Source organism: Cherax quadricarinatus, unplaced genomic scaffold (assembly GCF_038502225.1).
Source record: "Cherax quadricarinatus isolate ZL_2023a unplaced genomic scaffold, ASM3850222v1 Contig103, whole genome shotgun sequence".
NCBI classification, from domain to species: domain Eukaryota; kingdom Metazoa; phylum Arthropoda; class Malacostraca; order Decapoda; family Parastacidae; genus Cherax; species Cherax quadricarinatus.
In genome coordinates this window covers 102,906-124,380 of record NW_027195129.1, presented here as the reverse complement: position 1 = coordinate 124,380, position 21,475 = coordinate 102,906, and the positions used below count along the sequence as shown (strand labels likewise).

Genomic DNA, 21,475 nt, shown 5'->3' with positions numbered 1-21,475 from the left:
ATGTTACGATTGTATGCTTGGATGCTACCGCGGAGGCTGGCTGGTAAACAATGCCACCGGCGGAACATGTGAGGCTGGCTAAGGCGCACATTGGACGTGTCTCGGACGAACAGCGGTGAGCGGGTTTTTGAGCGGTATGCGAGGCAAAATTTTTGCGATTAAAGTGAGCGGTATGCGGAATAAACGGTATGCGATGCCAACGGTATGTGGGGGTCCACTGTACTACTCACCTCACACCCTACAATAAGACTACAAATATTTTAAGGTAAATAATGAATGTACTGTATTTGCATTTTACTGCTCTGGGGCACTTTAATTGTCGTAGTATATTACATGTGGGTGAGGTGGTCTGGCTGGCTACCATACCTCCCACACCTGACTTTTTACAATAAATACTACTCACCTCTCACCCTAAGACTACAAATATTTTAAGGTAAGTATTGAGTGTAATGTGTGTGTATTTTACTTTTTATTGTTTTTAATGTCTAGTTCTATTGCTAATTTAATGTGTTAGTGTAAACTTGTTATATGGCATTTATATGCATTTGTACCTGGAGTGGGTTTCGGGGGTCAACGCCCCCGCGGCCCAATCTATGATGTCCGCTTTCCAGCAGTAGCCTGGAACCTAACCTGCCATATAAGTGGGGCCCTACTTTATATGATTTTCTTAGGTAATAGGAATGCAGCACAGTATGGAAAACTAATACTGTATATAATATATAAATTAATATTAAAATTACTTTCTAACAATGTGTATTTAATAACTTTCAGAGACGATGGAATTGAATGGATTTGGGTCAGAGGTTACAATGTTGATGATACAGAAAAATCTGTATGTGATGTGGAGAATCTCTTGGAGGCATGGAATACTCTGGAAGAGTCAGGAAGACAAGTTAATTTACAAGAAATAAGTAAGCTGGCAAAAATGTTCTCAGTTACTAGTGGCAAGTGGATGGTGCATGCAGATGTAGGTGGAAAAGCAGATTTTTTTTGGAAGCTCATAGTAAAGGGAATTGTAGGAGGACAGATACCCTCAAATACTGCAAAAATAAGTGCTGTTTCTCCAGATGAGAGGAAGCAAGTGATTTGTGTTTACAACAGCGATTTCACTAATAAACAGGAAGTGTGCCTTTTAGAAAAAGGCATACGAAATATTGGCTTAAAATGTGGTTTGAGTTACAAGCCAGATGTGTACACACACATTGGTATATATAGAAATAACAGATGGAACCTCTGTCCAACAATTTATAAGAGTGTTTATGATATCTTGGCCGAGGAGTCAAAAATTACTACAACTGAAACCTTCCCACGGACTCTTTAATATTAAGTTTTGGCTTAGCTAAACTGTAATTGATTTCTAAAGGAAATTTCCCCAAACATTTGTTTAGGGAAAATCAGTGATAATTATGTATTGACATCCAGTCTAAGTTTTCATTAAAAACAACCAGATGGTATTGTAGATAACAGATGACAAACAAAACATTGCATGTTTTTATATAACCAAAATTTTATCAAGGTAACCTCTATTAAGTTGTACATAAAACATGTAAACTACATTCTATATAGTCCTTCTGATCAGGTGAAGTGAGATTAGGACTTAGTTCATGCATTATAGTTTGTGATTCCACATAGATGAGGTCACACACTGACTGTCTGGTTATGTGAAGAGTGAGGTGAAGACATGGATCATGTGACTTGTGCTGCTGCATGGGTCAGGTCAAGTGCTGGCTTCTGATACAGGAGAATGTGGGCAAGAGTTTGCTAGCTTCAATGCTCCTTGTTCTGTAGGAACAAAATGCACACATTATGACTTGAGACAGAGCCCAACTCGTGCTACATGGTGATGATAATGATACTGGCAAATTCGGTCTTATTTGGAGTATACCTGGAGAGGGTTTTGGGGGTCAATGCCCCCATGGCTCAGTCTGAGACCAGGCTTCATGGTGGATCAGGGTATGATCAACAAGGCTGTTCCTGCTGTCCGCACAGAAACTGACGAACAAACCACAGCCTCGCTAGTCAGGTACTGACTTTAGGTAACTGTCCATTGCCTTCTTGAAGACAGCCAGAGGCCTTTTGATAATCTCCCTTATGTATGCTGGGAGGCAGTTAAACAGTCTTGGACCCCAGATACTTATTTTGTTTCTCAGTGTACTTGTGGTGCCCCTGGTTTTCATTGGGGAAATATTGGATCTCCTGCTGTGTCTTTTGTTTCATAGGGAGTGATTTTCGTGTGCAAGTTTGGTACTAATCCCTCTAGGATTTTCCAAGTGTATATTATCATGCATCTCTCTCGCCTGCATTCCAGGGAATACAAATCAAGGGACATCAGCTGTTCCCAGTAATTTAGGTGCCTTATCATGGTATGTTCTTTGTACACTCTCTGGGTCAATAATTTCTCCTGCCTTGAAGGGGGTAGTTAGTGTAGAGCAATATTCCAGTCTAGAGAGAACAAGCAATTTGAAGAGACTCATCATGGGCTTGGAGTCCCAAGTTTTGAAGGTTCTCATTGTCCATCCTGTCATTTTCCTAGGAGATGTGGTAGATACATTGTTGTGGTCTTTGACGGTGAGATCCTCTGGCATTATCACTCCCAGATCCTTCACATTACTTTTTCATTCTATTGTTGGGTTAGAATTTGTTGTATACCCTGATACAGTTTTAATTTCCTCAAGTTTTCTATATCTGAGTAGTTGAAATTTCTCTTCATTGAACTTCATATTGTTTTGAGTGGCCCATTTGAAGATTTGGTTGATGTCCACAAAGCAAGACATGAAGCTATGGCTTACATCTCTGTCTATGTCAGATATGAGGATGAGGAATAGGATGGGAGCTTTTTACCATAGCTGCCTCAGACTTTATTCTCTTTACTATTACTTTTTCTGTTCTGTTTGTAAGGAATTGTAGATCTATCTACTAACTTTTCCTGTTATTCCTGTATCACACATTTTATGTGCTATTACACCATGGTCACACTTGTTGAAGGGTTTTGCAGTCTGTGTATACTGCATCTATATTTTGTTTATCCTCTACAGCATCCAGGACTTTGTTATAGTGGTCCAGTTGTTGCGACAGGAAGTTATGACCTGCTCTAAACCCATGTTGCCCTGGGTTGTGTAATTGATGGGTATACCAGGGACATTCCAGGTAGTACACCACCAATGGTACTAATGAAACACAAAGTGAGACAAAACATCCCACTTGGTAATTCCTGCTTAATATTTGCAAATATACAGGGTTTGAAATCAAATAAAAATGACAAAGTTAGTTATGTCAGTGGGCTCCTAACAGAAGCGAATGCCATGTTTGGAGCATTTACAGAAACACATACAAGGGATGTTTTGGACGGAGAGATAAAGATAGAAAACTACAACATGTATAGATGTGATAGATTTAATACGTCACAGGGAGGAGTAGGGATCTATATAAAGGATACTTTCTGTTGGGCAGAAGTTCTGAATTGTATGAATGATATAGTAGAAATTCTAGGCATTAATGTTGAAAATAGGAATTTGGTAATTATCCTAGTATACAAACCAGCATTGGCAACTGCTGAGGAATTCACAGATCAGTTAAGTAAGATAGATAGCTATCTGGATAGGCTAGAAAATCCTACACCAAATATTTTACTCCTTGGAGATTTTAATCTCCCTCGTGTAAAATGGAAGATGGCACAAGGTAATGTTATACCAGAAATATCCCCGGGAAGCACCCTGGCTCAACAGGTACATACCAGGGAACTAATGAGGCTTTGTGAAAGGTACTCTTTAAACCAACAGGTAATTGATCCCACTAGAAATGAAAATACCCTGGATTTGATATTCACAAGCAACGAGGAACTGATCAGAGACATAACAGTTTCCAAAACTATTTACTGTGATCATAACATCATAGAGGTTCAAACTAGTATTAACTCAGGGGTAGGAAACTGCATTGCTAAAGTTAGAGATGGGATGTTCAGTAAGTTTAATTTTAACAACCATAGAATTGACTGGGAAAAAATACACCAAGAGCTATCAGACATACCCTGGGAATCAGACATGAGCAACCTAAATCCCCACCAGTGCCTAGAGAAGCTGAATAGAGAAGCATACCTGGACCTGGAGTTTACCTGGAGAGAGTTCCGGGGGTCAACGCCCCCGCGGCCCGGTCTGTGACCAGGCCTCCTGGTGGATCAGAGCCTGATCAACCAGGCTGTTACTGCTGGCTGCACGCAAACCAACGTACGAGCCACAGCCCGGCTGGTCAGGAACCGACTTTAGGTGCTTGTCCAGTGCCAGCTTGAAGACTGCCAGGGGTCTGTTGGTAATCCCCCTTATGTATGCTGGGAGGCAGTTGAACAGTCTCGGGCCCCTGACACTTATTGTATGATCTCTTAACGTGCTAGTGACACCCCTGCTTTTCATTGGGGGGATGTTGCATCGTCTGCCAAGTCTTTTGCTTTCGTAGTGAGTGATTTTCGTGTGCAAGTTCGGTACTAGTCCCTCTAGGATTTTCCAGGTGTATGTAACCATGTATCTCTCCCGCCTGTGTTCCAGGGAATACAGGTTTAGGTACCTCAAGCGCTCCCAGTAATTGAGGTGTTTTATCTCCGTTATGCGCGCCGTGAAGGTTCTCTGTACATTTTCTAGGTCAGCAATTTCACCTGCCTTGAAAGGTGCTGTTAGTGTGCAGCAATATTCCAGCCTAGACAGAACAAGTGACCTGAAGAGTGTCATCATGGGCTTGGCCTCCCTAGTTTTGAAGGTTCTCATTATCCATCCTGTCATTTTTCTAGCAGATGCAATTGATACAATGTTATGGTCCTTGAAGTTGAGATCCTCCGACACGATCACTCCCAGGTCTTTGACGTTGGTGTTTCGCTCTATTTTGTGGCCAGAATTTGTTTTGTACTCTGATGAAGATTTAATTTCCTCGTGTTTACTATATCTGAGTAATTGAAATTTCTCATCGTTGAACTTCATATTGTTTTCTGCAGCCCACTGAAAGATTTGGTTGATGTCTGCCTGGAGCCTTGCAGTGTCTGCTATGGAAGACACTGTCATGCAGATTCGGGTGTCATCTGCAAAGGAAGACACGGTGCTGTGGCTGACATCCTTGTCTATGTCAGATATGAGGATGAGGAACAAGATGGGAGCGAGTACTGTGCCTTGTGGAACAGAGCTTTTCACCGTAGCTGCCTCGGACTTTACTCTGTTGACTACTACTCTCTGTGTTCTGTTAGTGAGGAAATTATAGATCCATTGACCGACTTTTCCTGTTATTCCTTTAGCACTCATTTTGTGCGCTATTACACCATGGTCACACTTGTCGAAGGCTTTTGCAAAGTCTGTATATATTACATCTGCATTCTTTTTGTCTTCTAGTGCATCAAGGACCTTGTCGTAGTGATCCAATAGTTGAAACAGACAGGAGCGACCTGTTCTAAACCCATGTTGCCCTGGGTTATGTATGAAACATGTACCATTGCAGAAACCCAGAAGAAGATCAGATATAGAGAGAGAGCGTAGGAGATGGTATAGAAGAAGAAAACAGGTTACTGAACTGCTTAAAAACACAAATATGCCTCAACAGAGGAAAGATAGACTTAGCAGAGAGATCACTGAATTAGAGCAAAAACTTAGGATGTTATGCCTCACAGAAGAAGTACAAAGGGAACAAAGGGCCATACAGGATATTGCAAGAAACCCAAAATATTTCTATTCCTACGCAAAATCCAAGCTAAAAAATACCTGTAGAATTGAACCACTACTGGGAGGAGACTTGTATACTGACGACGAACAGGAAATGAGTGAAATCCTAACCCCTAAATGGTCCAATTACGCGTAGCGCCCCAAACGAATATACATTTTATTTTTCCTGCCTCCAAATTTGGCACGACTGGCCTGAAATGCCTGGTCAGCATATAACTGGTCTTAACACTCGGTGTGCACAGTATTAAAAAAATCTGGGACCACTTAGTACCTTGTGGGAGCGCCAGTTAAATTGAGCACCAGCTAGAGTAAACAGTGCAGCAAACACAAAGGATTTACCGATGTAATGTCATATTAACACTTCTCTTTTAAGAGGAAAGTGATGTTAATCCCAAGTTTAGGGTCTGTCGATCTCTGTGTATCTGTCTCTGTCTATCTGTCTCTATCTGTCTCTGTCTATCTGTCTCTATCTGTCTCTGTCTCTGTCTTTGTCTATCTCTGTCTATCTCTCTCTGTCTATCTGTCTCTGTCTTTGTCTATCTGTGTCTGTCTATCTTTGTCTGTATGTCTGTCTCTGGCTTTGTCTATCTGTCTCTGTCTATCTCTTTCAATCTGTCTTTGTCTATCTGTCTCACAGGTACACATAAATACAAGTATACGTAGTATAAATTACCTAGGATAACCCAAAAATCCAGACAAAGTGCTATACTCTGCTTGAAGATGTGAGTAAAGGTGATGACGCAGTCTTGTGGCTCTCTCTGAGACAGAGAGCTAGACGGATAGACAGATAGACAGGGAGCTTGATAGACAAATAGACAGACAGAAATATTTGTGTACCAGCGAAAACAAAGCAAGGGGATGGCCGTCTAATATTTTCTTATCAGCTGCACCCTCCCCCACCCTCGTGTATGCTCATCAGATGTCAGCTCTTATCATATGTTATCTCATCTTGTCACGTCACTGTCAAGGGTGGACTTTGTTTTTCATGCTTCAAGGCAACTTATTATTACATATTATTATTATTACATATTATTATTATTATTATTATTATTATTATTATTATTATTATTATTATTATTATCATTATTATTATTATTATTTTTATTATTATTATCCTCCATCTCCTCCTCCTCCATCTCCTCCTCCTCCTCCATCTCCTACTCCTCCTCCTCCTCCTCCTCCTCCTCCTCCTCCTCCTCCTCCTCCTCCTCCTCCTCCATCTCCTCCTCCTCCTCCTCCTCCATCTCCTCCTCCTCCATCTCCTCCTCCTCCTCTATCTCCTCCTCCTCCTCTATCTCCTCCTCCTCCTCCATCTCCTCCTCCTCCTCCATTTCCTCCTCCTCCATCTCCTCCTCCTCCTCCTCCTCCTCCTCCTCCTCCATCTCCATCTCCTCCATCTCCTCCTCCACCATCTCCATCTCCATCTCCTCCATCTCCTCCTCCTCCTCCATCTCCTCCATCTCCTCCATCTCCTCCATCTCCATCTCCTCCATCTCCTCCATCTCCTCCATCTCCATCTCCTCCATCTCCTCCTCCTCCTCCTCAAAACATTGCTGGGACCTATAAATACTTTGTATATATTCCAAGACAGTAAGTGACCAAGGCAGGTGTAAATGTCCACCTGTCAGTGTGTTTGTGACAATGTGAGTACAATTTCAGTACCTAATACTAGTGTCAGAACAAAGATTGGTTATGAAATGACAAGAACTACTATAAATTGTAATTATCAGAGCATAAAAGTTACATAAAATAATATGAAAAATAGAAAAAAGGTATATCGGCAACACTTCTGCAAGCTGCAGGACTTGCTGTTGCTGTCAAGTGAGCATCCATTGCCAACTTCTGGGCCTCATATCTTGGTATATACTGACCCTAAAAAAAATTTTTTATCCTATAATACTTAGAAAAATGTCCTCTTTTTTTTTCAATAAAAAAACTATATTTATATTTTTCAAAATATTCGGGGCGCTACGCGAGTGAATGTATATATACATTTGGACCGTTTAAAGGCTAAAAGAACAGTATGAGTCGGTGTTCAGCAACCCACTAAATGACAGCAAGGTAGAAAATGCAGAAATATTTTTCACTCCAGAAGAAGGCTGCGCAGACCAACTAACTGACATTAGTACAAATCCTATAGATTTCGAAAAAGAAATGGAAAACATGCCCACTCACTCAGCACCTGGACCAGATTCATGGAATGGTCTATTTATAAAGAAGTGCAAAGTACCACTAGCACGAGCCCTCAGTATTCTTTGGAGAAAGAGCTTAGATCTAGGTGAAATACCGGAGGCCTTAAAGAGTGCAGACACAGCTCCTTTGCATAAGGGAGGTAGTAGAACGCTAGCTAAAAATTACAGACCAGTAGCCCTAACCTCTCACATCATAAAAATCTTCGAAAGAGTGATGAGACGGCAGGTTACAAATTTCATGGACCAGCACAACCAACATAACCCGAACCAGCATGGTTTTAGAGCAGGATGATCAGGGCCGGATTAAGAAGTCTCCTGGCCCTAGGCTATTCAGATTGGCGGGGCCCCTTTGAGTTACGGGTAAGCGAAGCTACCCCTTCCAGCTTGGGGGTGGGGGGGGTCGGTGTGAGCCTGTTTAAGGTCTAATTAAATACATTCTGGCTATTTAGATTAAATTTAATAGGGAAAGTACATCAAGACAACCAAAACCATTTACCAACAGCCATTATAACTATCTTGTTAAATCATGCATTTTAAAGAGAATAAACTCAGACAGCATAGTATTACTAGATTAGGCTATTAAAGTAGTGACATCATGTACCTATTATATTCAGCATAACCACTACAGCACTATTATTCCCTTTATAAATCACTGACCATTATTGTTATCATTGCATCATGCATAAGACTATCAAATCATATAAACTCAAGAAAGTAAAGAATTGTTTATATTCACAGGCACTTCTTAAATAAACTTTTTTCTGGATTTCATATTGGCAAAATCATCAATTATATTCTGAAAATCAATATTTATTGTTAGATCAGACTCAATGGTCAACAAGGCTAGGTTACACAATTTGTCTTGGCTCATTGTTGAACGGAGCTGGTTTTTCACTCTTTTCAAAACAGAAAATGAACGTTCTCCTTCACAGTTAGTAGCTGGAAGTGTTAGATAAAGGCGATACACTATGTCAACATTAGGGAAGGTTTCTGAGATACCTGTATTTCTTAAATGTTTCAAAGCAGCTGAGGGTGCACATTTTTCAGGTGGAGCTTTAATCTGATTCATATACCCAGAAAAATGAACTATTTCTTCAACAAATGTGTCCTGAACATCTGCTGAAAGGTGTTGTTGCAACTTTAATGCAGCTTCTCTTAATTCTGCATCTGGCATAGTAGTAATTTTGAACAGAAATCCAAACAGGTCATTGAGATTCGGGTAGATTTCTTTTCTTTTCACCAATTCTGTAATCAGTGAATCCAGAATGATGAAGTATGTAGCTGTCTTACATATCTGCCTTGGTAGCAACACAATTTCATTGTCTGGCTCTTCAAAATTGCGTTTCCTCTTCCTTGACCGCTGATGATCAGCCCGGTAACTGTAGTCTTTCACCAGCAGTTTAGCTTTCTCTTCAAACATTTCAAAAGCTTCATCATTGCGAAGTGAGCTTACAAATTCCACTAAGCCTGCATAGAGGTTAGCACAAGTAGCCATTTCAATTTCAATTTTCTGAAGTGTCTTGTTCGTGGCATTTAACCGTTCCAGTATACAGTCCCAAAGCACACAGAGTAAGGCCAATTCAAAATCTTCCAATTTTGATGCTAAGCTGGCTGCTTCGTTTCTTGTAGTTGCTGTCTGGTCTTCATCCTCTGCTATTTGGATCAAAGCAGAACGTATTTCAGCAAAGCTGTCTTTCAAAGCATGTGTTGCATCATGCTGCGCTGACCACCTTGTTGTTGATAATGATTTGATGACATCTCCATGAATGGTTGACTTGAGTATACTCCACCAATGCGTTGAAGCAGAGAAAAAATTAAAGAGTGCTTGTAAAAGTCCAAAAAATGAAACTGCAGTGACACAACACTCCGCAGCACATGACCCAACAAGATTAAGAGAATGTGCTGAGCAGGGCACATATTCAGCAAGTGGGTTGATTTGCTTGATACGGGCTTGCAATCCATTATACAGTTTATTTACCCAACATGTTACTTGCATTGTCGTAGCTCTGGCCACGGCAGTCCATAATAGAGAGATCATGTTCAAGCAGAGTATCCAGTACTACATTCATCATTGTTTCTCCATCATGGCCTGAAAGAGGAATGAATTTTATAAAGCGCTCTATAGGCTTACCACTGGAGTCGACAAAGCGAACAATGAATGTCAATTGATATATATGTGAAATATCTGGTGTTGAATCTATTTATTTATTTATTTATTTATTTATTAACAATTTGAGCACACATACAGAGGTACAAAAAAATACAGATAAGAGCAGCATGCCAAAGCCACTTATACTATGCATAGCATTACGGGCTGGCTTAAAATTAACTTAAGATTAACTAAGCAATGATGAAATCAGTGATAAAACATTAATGTAAACAGATTACTATAAAGCACAAGTGAGTATTACAAAGACAGGTCATATGGTTGCATGCATTGTTGTACATTCAGTAGAATGGAGTATTCTGTTAGGTAGTGTATTTAAAAAATAATAAAGTTAGATTGGGTTTTAGGTTTAACATTTATGTGATATAATTGTGAGAAACATTTAAGATATACAATTTATAAGGTTCAGTTATTCAGTATTTATTTGATTTTGGGTGAGTAAGTGATCTTTGAGAAGAGACTTGAATTTATAAACAGGTAGTGTTTCTTTTATATTTACAGGTAATGAATTCCAGATTTTAGGGCCTTTTATGTGCATTGAGTTTTTGCATAGTGTGAGATGGACACGACGAACATCAAAGAGTGATCTGTGCCTTGTGTTATGGTCATGTGTTCTGTTGAGGTTGGCAAGGAGATGTTTGAGGGGAGGGTTAATATCAGAGTTAAGTGTTCTATGTATGTAATAGGTGCAGTAATAAGTATGGATGTTTTGTATGGTGAGTAGGTTTAGTGTATTGAATATTGGTGGAGTGTGCTGCCTGTAGTGAGAATTTGTTATCATTCTAACTGCAGCCTTTTGTTGGGTAATTAGTGGTCTGAGATGGTTACTTGTTGTTGAGCCCCATGCACAAATTCCATAGGTAAGATAGGGGTAAATAAGAGAGTGATATAGGGCCAGGAGGGCTGACTGTGGAGCATAGTACCGTATCTTCGATAGTATGCCTGCAGTCTTGGAAATTTTCTTAGAAATTTGTTGTATATGTGTATGAAATTTGAGTCTATTATCAAGGTGGATTCCTAAGAATTTTCCCTCTGTTAGCTTTGTGATAGGTGATCCGTTTATCATTATGTTAAGAGGGACATCTGTAGCTCTGTTACCAAACTGAATGAAGTAGGTTTTGTCAATGTTTAGTGTAAGTTTGTTAGTCCTCATCCAGGTAGATATTTTCTGTAATTCGGTATTTACAGTATTGGCTAGCGTGACTGGGCTCGGGTGGGAGAAGACGTATGTAGTGTCATCTGCAAATAGTGTGGGTTTGAGTAATTGCGAAGCATTTGGTAGGTCATTTATGTATAGGAGAAAGAGAAGAGGGCCAAGGACACTTCCCTGTGGGACACCAACTGTAATTGGTTGTGCAGAAGAGTTTGCCCCATTTTTTTTTTTTTTTTTATTATCACACTGGCCGATTCCCACCAAGGCAGGGTGGCCCGAAAAAGAAAAACTTTCACCATCATTCACTCCATCACTGTCTTGCCAGAAGGGTGCTTTACACTACAGTTTTTAAACTGCAACATTAACACCCCTCCTTCAGAGTGCAGGCACTGTACTTCCCATCTCCAGGACTCAAGTCCGGCCTGCCGGTTTCCCTGAACCCCTTCATAAATGTTACTTTGCTCACACTCCAACAGCACGTCAAGTATTAAAAACCATTTGTCTCCATTCACTCCTATCAAACACGCTCACGCACGCGTGCTGGAAGTCCAAGCCCCTAGCACACAAAACCTCCTTTACCCCCTCCCTCCAACCTTTCCTAGGCCGACCCCTACCCCGCCTTCCTTCCACTACAGACTGATACACTCTTGAAGTCATTCTGTTTCGCTCCATTCTCTCTACATGTCCGAACCACCTCAACAACCCTTCCTCAGCCCTCTGGACAACAGTTTTGGTAATCCCGCACCTCCTCCTAACTTCCAAACTACGAATTCTCTGCATTATATTCACACCACACATTGCCCTCAGACATGACATCTCCACTGCCTCCAGCCTTCTCCTCGCTGCAACATTCATCACCCATGCTTCACACCCATATAAGAGCGTTGGTAAAACTATACTCTCATACATTCCCCTCTTTGCCTCCAAGGACAAAGTTCTTTGTCTCCACAGACTCCTAAGTGCACCACTCACTCTTTTTCCCTCATTCTATGATTCACCTCATCTTTCATTGACCCATCCGCTGACACATCCACTCCCAAATATCTGAATACATTCACCTCCTCCATACTCTCTCCCTCCAATCTGATATTCAATCTTTCATCACCTAATCTTTTTGTTATCCTCATAACCTTACTCTTTCCTCTATTCACCTTTAATTTTCTTCTTTTGCACACCCTACCAAATTCATCCACCAATCTCTGCAACTTCTCTTCAGAATCTCCCAAGAGCACAGTGTCATCAGCAAAGAGCAGCTGTGACAACTCCCACTTTGTGTGTGATTCTTTATCTTTTAACTCCACGCCTCTTGTCAAGACCCTCGCATTTACTTCTCTTACAACCCCATCTATAAATATATTAAACAACCACGGTGACATCACACATCCTTGTCTAAGGCCTACTTTTACTGGGAAATAATTTCCCTCTTTCCTACATACTCTAACTTGAGCCTCACTATCCTCGTAAAAACTCTTCACTGCTTTCAGTAACCTACCTCCTACACCATACACTTGCAACATCTGCCACATTGCCCCCCTATCCACCCTGTCATACGCCTTTTCCAAATCCATAAATGCCACAAAGACCTCTTTAGCCTTATCTAAATACTGTTCACTTATATGTTTCACTGTAAACACCTGATCCACACACCCCCTACCTTTCCTAAAGCCTCCTTGTTCATCTGCTATCCTATTCTCCGTCTTACTCTTAATTCTTTCAATAATAACTCTACCATACACTTTACCAGGTATACTCAGCAGACTTATCCCCCTATAATTTTTGCACTCTCTTTTATCCCCTTTGCCTTTATACAAAGGAACTATGCATGCTCTCTGCCAATCCCTAGGTACCTTACCCTCTTCCATACATTTATTAAATAATTGCACCAACCACTCCAAAACTATATCCCCACCTGCTTTTAACATTTCTATCTTTATCCCATCAATCCCGGCTGCCTTACCCCCTTTCATTTTACCTACTGCCTCACGAACTTCCCCCACACTCACAACTGGCTCTTCCTCACTCCTACAAGATGTTATTCCTCCTTGCCCTATACACGAAATCACAGCTTCCCTATCTTCATCAACATTTAACAATTCCTCAAAATATTCCCTCCATCTTCCCAATACCTCTAACTCTCCATTTAATAACTCTCCTCTCCTATTTTTAACTGACAAATCCATTTGTTCTCTAGGCTTTCTTAACTTGTTAATCTCACTCCAAAACTTTTTCTTATTTTCAACAAAATTTGTTGATAACATCTCACCCACTCTCTCATTTGCTCTCTTTTTACATTGCCCCATTTGCATACACATATTGGCTTCTGTTGCTGAGGTATGACTTGAGGTAGTTGAGGGAGTGCCCTCTTATATCATAGTGTGACAATTTTACGTGGAGCAAGTCATGGTCAACTGTATCAAAAGCTTTACGTAAGTCAATGAAGATCCCCAGTGGGACTTCTTTTTTCTCTATTGCAGTGTATATATGTTCTAGCATGTGTATAATAGCATCATTAGTATTTTTATTAGGCCTGAATCCAAATTCGCAGGGATTGAGTATGTTTTGGGAGATAAGGTAGGAGTAGATTCGTTTATGAATTAATTTTTCGAAGATTTTTGAGAGAGGGTGTAAGTTGGATATTGGCCTATAGTTATTCAACTCTGTTTGGTCTCCTCCTTTGTGGATCGGGGTGACCCTTGCTATTTTGAGTACTGTAGGGAAGGTGGAGGATTTAATGGATTTGTTAAAGAGTGTTGCAATGATTAGTGATAGCACTTGTGACACTTTTTTGTATATAAAGGGTGGTAAGGTATTTAAATCACCTGCCTTGTTTTTTAGTGTGTTGATAATAAGGGAGACTTCGTATGGGCTAGTCGGAGATAGGAACAGTGTGTTCGGGTAGTTGCCGGTGAGGTAGTCATTTGGTGGGGTATCTGAGCTTGGGATTTTATTGGCAAGGTTTTGTCCTATAGTGGAGAAGAAATCATTGAGTCTGTTTGCTGTTTCTGTTGGTGGGAGTTGGGGTTCATCTGATTTTGCTAATTTTATTTCGCTATTTCGTGATATCTTTTTTGTTCCTAGAGTTTCTGATAGGGTTTTCCAGGTCTTTTATATATCACCTCGTAAGTTGGATAATCTGTTCTCATAATACAATTTTTTTGCCCTTCTTATCAGGCTGGTTAGGATTGACGAGTAACGTTTTGTTTCGTCTCTGGTTATGTGACCCATTCTGTACTGTTTTTCATATTGGTGTTTTGTATTTATGGATTTGAGAATGCTGGGTGTTAGCCAGGGACTGTTCAGTCTCTTAGCTGTCATCTGTTTAGTTTTTTTAGGGCAGTGCTCGTTATAGAGGTATTGGGTCTTTTTTAGAAAATTATTAATACATTCGTCAATATCTGTATAGATTTCTAGCTCAGTGTGAGAGTCAATGTTTGCTACTGCTGTTGTGAAGTTATTAATGGCTGCCTCATTGTGAAGTCTGAAGGTGACTTTAGTAGTGTCTTGGGGTAATTTACCAAGAGTTGTTATGAGGAAAGTAGGGTAGTGGTCTGTGGTATTATCTGTAATTATGCCTGATTTTAAAGGGGATATGGTGTTGGTCCAGATGTGGTCAAGTAGGGAAACACTAGTCTCTGTAACTCTTGTAGGTTTTGTTACTGTTGGTAGCAACATACAGTTACTCATTGTGTTTGTGAATTCAGTAACGTGTGGGTCCTGGTTGCAGGAGATTTATATTGAAGTCACCTGAGAGTAGTAAGTGATCTTTGTTCATGCGTGCATCAGTTATCATACTTCCTAGGTTTTGACTAAATTGGCTAATGTTTGACTGTGGAACTCTGTAGATGTTTATCAATGTGAGAGGTTTTTGTAGGTATTTGGATTTGAATTTGGCTATTATATATTCCCCATGTTCATCCCTTGTGCAAGTATTAGTGATACATTCTAGTTGGTCTGAGTAGTATATGGCTGTGCCACCCCCTTGTTGGTCTGGCCTACAGTTGTGTATGGCTGTGTAACCAGGAATGGCATAGACATCTGTACTATCAGGCTTTAGCCAGGTTTCAGTTAGTGTAATGATGGACATATTGGCATGTAAGGAATTTAGTAATGCTATGAGGTCATCGTAATGCTTGCTTAAAGATCTGATATTGTAGTTAAAGATAGTTATGTTGTTGTTGGCACTGAGAAGTGCCTTTGATTGTTCTGCAGTGTAGTAATTACAGTAACTGTTTGATTCATTTAAGTCATTAAATAAGAGGTTGGTATCAGGATCAATGCTTGTAATCATAAGATTTGTAGTGAATCTATAGTTAGAATTAAGTACAGTGGACCCCCGGTTAACGATTTTAATCCGTGCAAGAGGGTTAATCGTTATGCGAAATAATCGTTATGCGAATGAATTTTCCCCATAAGAAATAATGGAAATAAAATTAATCCGTGCAAGACGCCCAAAAGTATGAAAAAAAATTTTTTTTACCACATGAAATGTTAATTTTAATACACACAAACTGAAAAAGGCATGCACAATTAAATGACACTTACTTTTATTGAAGATCTGGTGATGATTGATGGGATGGGAGGAGGGGAGAGCATTATCTTCTTACTGTTTAGAAGGGGAATCCCCTTCCATTAGGACTTGAGGTAGTAAGTCCTTTTCTGGGGTTACTTCCCTTCTTTTTTTAATGCCACTAGGGCCAGCTTCAGAGTCACTGGACTTCTTTCGCACAAGATATCTGTCCATAGTGGCCTGTACCTCTCGTTCCTTTATGACTTGCCTAAAGTGTTTCACAACATTGTCAGTGTAATAATCACCAGCACGGCTTGCAATAGCTGTGTGAGGGTGATTTTCATCCATGAAGGTTTGCACTTCAAGCCACTTAGCACAGATTTCCTTTATCTTTGTAGTAGGCAACTTCTTCAATTTCTCTCTCCCCTCCTCTGAACCAGTTTCCTCAGGTCTGGCCTCTTGCTCTTGAAGTTGATCTATCAGCTCATCAGTGGTTAGTTCTTCATTGTCCTCCTCCACCAACTCTTCCACATCCTCCCCACTAACCTCCAACCCCAAGGACTTTCCCAATGCCACAATGGATTCCTCAACTGGCACAGGATTCTCAGGGTTAGCCTCAAACCCTTCAAAATCCCTTTTGTCTACACATTCTGGCCACAGTTTCTTCCAAGCAGAGTTCAAGGTCCTCTTAGTCACTTCCTCCCAAGCCTTACCTATAAGGTTTACACAATTGAGGATATTAAAGTGATCTCTCCAAAACTCTCTTAGAGTCAGTTGAGTTTCTGAGGTCATTACAAAGCACCTTTCAAACAGAGCTTTTGTGTACAGTTTTTTGAAGTTTGCAATAACCTGCTGGTCCATGGGCTGCAGGAGAGGAGTGGTATTAGGAGGCAAAAACTTCACCTTAATGAAGCTCATGTCCCCATAAAGTCGCTCTGCCACGTCTGTAGGATGACCAGGGGCATTGTCTAACACCAGGAGGCACTTAAGTTCTAATTTCTTTTCAGTTAGGTAATTTTTCACATTGGGGGCAAATGCATGGTGTAACCAGTTATAGAAAAATTCCCTAGTGACCCATGCCTTACTGTTTGCCCTCCACAGCACACACAAATTATCCTTGAGGACATTCTTTTGCCTGAACGCTCTGGGAGTTTCAGAGTGATACACTAATAAAGGCTTCACTTTGCAATCACCAGTAGCATTGGCACACATCAACAAAGTAAGCCTGTCTTTCATAGGCTTATGTCCTGGGAGTGCCTTTTCCTCCTGAGTAATGTAGGTCCTGCTTGGCATTTTCTTCCAGAACAGGTCTGTTTCATCACAATTAAACACTTGTTCAGGTTTCAGTCCTTCAGTTTCTATGTACTCCTTGAATTCCTGCACATATTTTTCAGCCGCTTTGTGGTCCGAACTGGCAGCCTCACCATGCCTTATCACACTATGGATGCCACTACGCTTCTTAAATCTCTCAAACCAACCTTTGCTGGCCTTAAATTCACTCACATCATCACTAGTTGCAGGCATTTTTTTAATTAAATCCTCATGCAACTTCCTAGCCTTTTCACATATGATCGCTTGAGAGATGCTATCTCCTGCTAGCTGTTTTTCATTTATCCACACCAATAAGAGTCTCTCAACATCTTCCATCACTTGCGATCTTTGTTTCGAAAACACAGTTGAACCTTTGGCAAGAACAGCTTCCTTGATTGTCTTTCTGGTGCCCACAATAGTAGCGATGGTTGATTGGGGTTTCTTGTACAGCTTGACTAGGTCGGCTATACGCACTCCACTTTCATACTTATCAATTATCTCTTTCTTCATTTCTATAGTAATTCTTACCCTTTGAGGTGTAGGGTTGGCACTAGAAGCTTTCTTGGGGCCCATGGTCACTTATTTTCCAGAAACAGCACCGAAAATACTGTAATAATACGAAATATTCCGAGTGTATGCTTGGATGTTACCGCGGAGGCTGGCTGGTAAACAATGGGACGGCCGGCACATGTGAGGCTGGCTGAGGGCACATTGGACGCGTCTCGGACGAAAATCGGTAAGCGGGTTTTTAATCGGTATGCGCGGCAAAAATTTTGCGATAAAAGTAATCGGTATGCGGAAAAATCGCTATGTGATGCCATCGTTATGCGGGGGTCCACTGTATAAAACAAAGTAAATAGTCTTATGCTAAAAAATAGCACCTGAATTATTTAACAAATGTAAAATAATGAGCTAAGGTAGTTTTTTTTTTTTTTAAGCTAAAATAAAGGAGACAATATAAAAGGGACTAATACAAATAAAGTGATGATCAAATAATGGAGCTTGGGAATATGATAGTAGGTAGTACTATAAAGGTAATTCTTTAAAGTTAGAATTATAGTATAAAATTATAATATAAAAGGGACTAATATAAGTTGTGGTGAACAATAAAGTGGTAATCAAATAAATGAGCTTTGGAATATAATAGCAAAATTGTGAACTTATTCTACTTTAGCACCTGAGAATAGCACCTTGATTATTTTAACAATTGTGAATATATAAACTAGGGTAGTTATATAAAGCTAAAATAAAGGAGAAAATATATAAGGGACTAAAATTAAGTAATGGTAAACAAAGTTAAATGGACAGGTGGTCACTATGAAATAATATTGGTTTAGGAGTAAGATCTGATTTGTAATATTAAATAAATTGAGCAGTTTATTGCACAATAAAAGTAAAAAAAATGAGGTAGTTGGTACTAGCTAGCAAAAGATAGTTTTGGTACTTGCAAAAAAGTAATTGGAATATACACTAATTGCATACACAATGAAAAGTGACTAAAAAACAAGTAGTGATAAACAAAATTAAATGGACAAGAACAACATCCAGTATTGGGCCCCTGCTTAAACAAGATGGGTCCTACACAGATGACAGCAAGGAAATGAGTGAGCTACTCAAGTCCCAATATGACTCAGTTTTTAGCAAGCCACTAACCAGACTGAGAGTCAAAGGTCTAAATTATTTTTTCATGAGAGAGCCACAGAATTTGGTTAACACAAGCCTATCTGATGTTATCCTGACACCAAATGACTTTGAACAGGCGATAAATGACATGCCCATGCACTCTGCCCCAGGGCCAGACTCATGGAACTCCGTGTTCATCAAGAACTGCAAGAAGCCCCTATCACAAGCTTTTACCATCCTATGGAGAGGGACCATGGACACTGGGATTGTCCAAGTTACTAAAAACAACAGACATAGCCCCACTCCACAAAGGGGGCAGTAAAGCAATAGCAAAGAACTACAGACCGATAGCACCAACATCCCACATAAAAATCTTTGAAAGGGTCCTAAGAAGCAAGATCGCCACGCTTCTAAATACCCATCAATTACACAACTCACAGCAACATGGGTTTAGAGCAGGTCGCTACTGTCTGTCCCAACTACTGGATCACTACGACAAGGTCCTAGATGCACTAGAAGACAAAAAGAATGCAGATGTAATATATACAGACTTTGGAAAAGCCTTTGACAAGTGTGACCATGGCGTAATAGCGCTCAAAATGCGTGCTAAAGGAATAACAGGAAAAATTGGTAGATGGATCTATAATTTCCTCACAAACAGAACACAAAGACTAGTAGTCAACAGAGTAAAGTCTGAGGCAGCTATGGTGAAAAGCTCTGTTCCACAAGCCCCAGTACTCCCTCCCATCTTGTTTCTCATCCTCATATCTGACATAGACACGGATGTCAGCCACAGCACTGTGTCTTCCTTTGCAGATGACACCCAAATCTGCATGACAGTGTCTTCCATTACAGACACTGCAAGGCTCCAGGCAGACATCAACCAAATCCTTCAATGGGCTGCAGAACACAACATGAAGTTCAATGATGAGAAATTTCAATTACTCCGATATGGTAAACATGAGGAAATTAAAACTTCATCAGAGTACAAAACAAATTCCAGCCACAAAATAGAGTGAAAAACTAACATCAAAGACCTGGGAGTGATCATGTTAGAGGATCTCACCTTCAAGGACCATAACATTGTATCAATTGCATCTGCTAGAAAAATGACAGGATGGACAATGAGAACCTTCAAAACTAGGGATGCCAAGCCCATGATGACACTCTTCAGGTCACTTGTTCTATCTAGGCTGGAATATTGCTGCATGCTAACTGCCCCTTTCAAGGCAGGTGAAATTGCTGACCTAGAAAATGTACAGAGAACCTTCATGGCACACATAACGGAGATAAAGCACCTCAGTTACTGGGAGCGCTTGAAGTTCCTGAACCTGTACTCCCTGGAATGCAGGCGGGAGAGATACATGATTATATACTCCTGGAAAATCCTACAGGAACTAGTACAAAACTTGCACATGAAAATCACTCACTATGAAAGCAAAAGACTCGGCACACGATGCAACATCCCCTCAATGAAAAAGCAGGAGTGTCACTAGCACGTTAAGAGACAACACACTAAGTGTCAGGGGCCCAAGACTGTTCAACTGCCTCCCAGTATACATAAGGAGGATTACCAATAGACCCCTGGCTGTCTTCAAGCAGGCATTGGACAAGCACCTAAAGTCGGTACCTGACCAGCCGGGCTGTGGCTCGTACATTGGATTGCATGCAGCCAGCAGTAACAGCCTGGTTGGTCAGGCTCTGATCCACCATGAGGCCTGATCACAGACCGGGCCGCAGGGGCGTTGATCCCCGGAACTCTCTCCAGGTAAACTCCAGGTACTTCATACACAAATCTGTTGCATTTCTAGCAAAAACAAAGAAATCATTATCTGCTGGGTCCATGGTCAAGTTGATTTTCAGGGCAATGAGCAGACAGACTCAGCTATGTGATCAGTGGTACATGACCTTCCAGTTTTGCAGCCATTGGCAACATCGTTAGCCTGAGTTGATTCATAACAAATTCCATTCTACCAAGCCAAGTTTAGGATCCTGGTCTTCTTATCATCGATGTTATGGCTTGGAAATTATGCTTGCCCGTTTGTACATCTGGTACACGTCTCACTCATGGGTATTTCATGGATAGGTAGCCAGTTCCAATCTATGCGAATTGTCAAGTTCCAGTTTCAGTTTGTCATATTCTGTCGGAATGTCCTGTCTATCAGCATGCATGCAGAATTTGCTTCCAACGTTGTCACCACTTTAGCACCTTTATCTTCCCTCCTAGCTAACAGCCTCACCTTTGGCACAGACTCCCACTTTGATTTTTTAACAGCCACAGATTTATGCACTTCCGCACAAATTCTACTTCCGTTATACTCCATACCCTACAGTGCTGTATGACCCTGGTGGGTTTAGCACTTGGTTTTGATAATAATAATGGGAATGTTCCCTTTGAATATTCTAACTCCTAGCTTGGGGACAGGGTGTCATTGTTCGTCCCATTCTATTGAGGTCCTTGGTGATGGTGAAGTTTGCCATGGAATGTGGATCATCTGGGGATGTCCCAACCCACATCTAGAGTTCTGAAGGACATCTTATGATGGTCTTCAGGTAATGGGTGTATCTCTGGAGGCTGCCTAGCAGTTGGGAGGTGGTGACCGAAGAAGGTATAGCTTGTGGCGGATTTCCGACCGCCCACACTTTTGTCCACTGTATGGCACGGGCTCCATACTGCATCTGCACTGCTGGCCACACTGAGGACTCTCTTGGGTACGGAAGGGGATATATGATTCCTTTCATTCCTATCAGGACCTATCTCTACACTTTCCCCTTTTTTTCCCTTCTCTGTGTTTATTTAATAAAGGAGAAAACTTATTACAGTGGACC

At 40.7% G+C, this 21,475-nt stretch overlaps 1 protein-coding gene across 4 annotated transcripts in view; it reads left to right on the top strand.

Annotated features, from left to right (window-relative positions):
• LOC128694780 (UPF0696 protein C11orf68 homolog) overlaps window positions 1-6,910 on the top strand; it is a 213,308-nt gene extending 206,398 nt beyond the window's left edge. For 3 of the 4 annotated variants that reach the window (XM_070080051.1, XM_070080049.1, XM_070080050.1), the window contains one exon: window positions 772-6,910. In XM_070080051.1, the coding sequence (XP_069936152.1) occupies window positions 3,162-4,157 (996 nt within the window). In that variant the 5' untranslated portion in view covers window positions 772-3,161 and the 3' untranslated portion in view covers window positions 4,158-6,910. The remainder of the gene's footprint in view (window positions 1-771) is intronic. The other variant, XM_070080052.1, reaches the window with a different exon arrangement.
• Window positions 6,911-21,475: the final 14,565 nt, after the last annotated feature.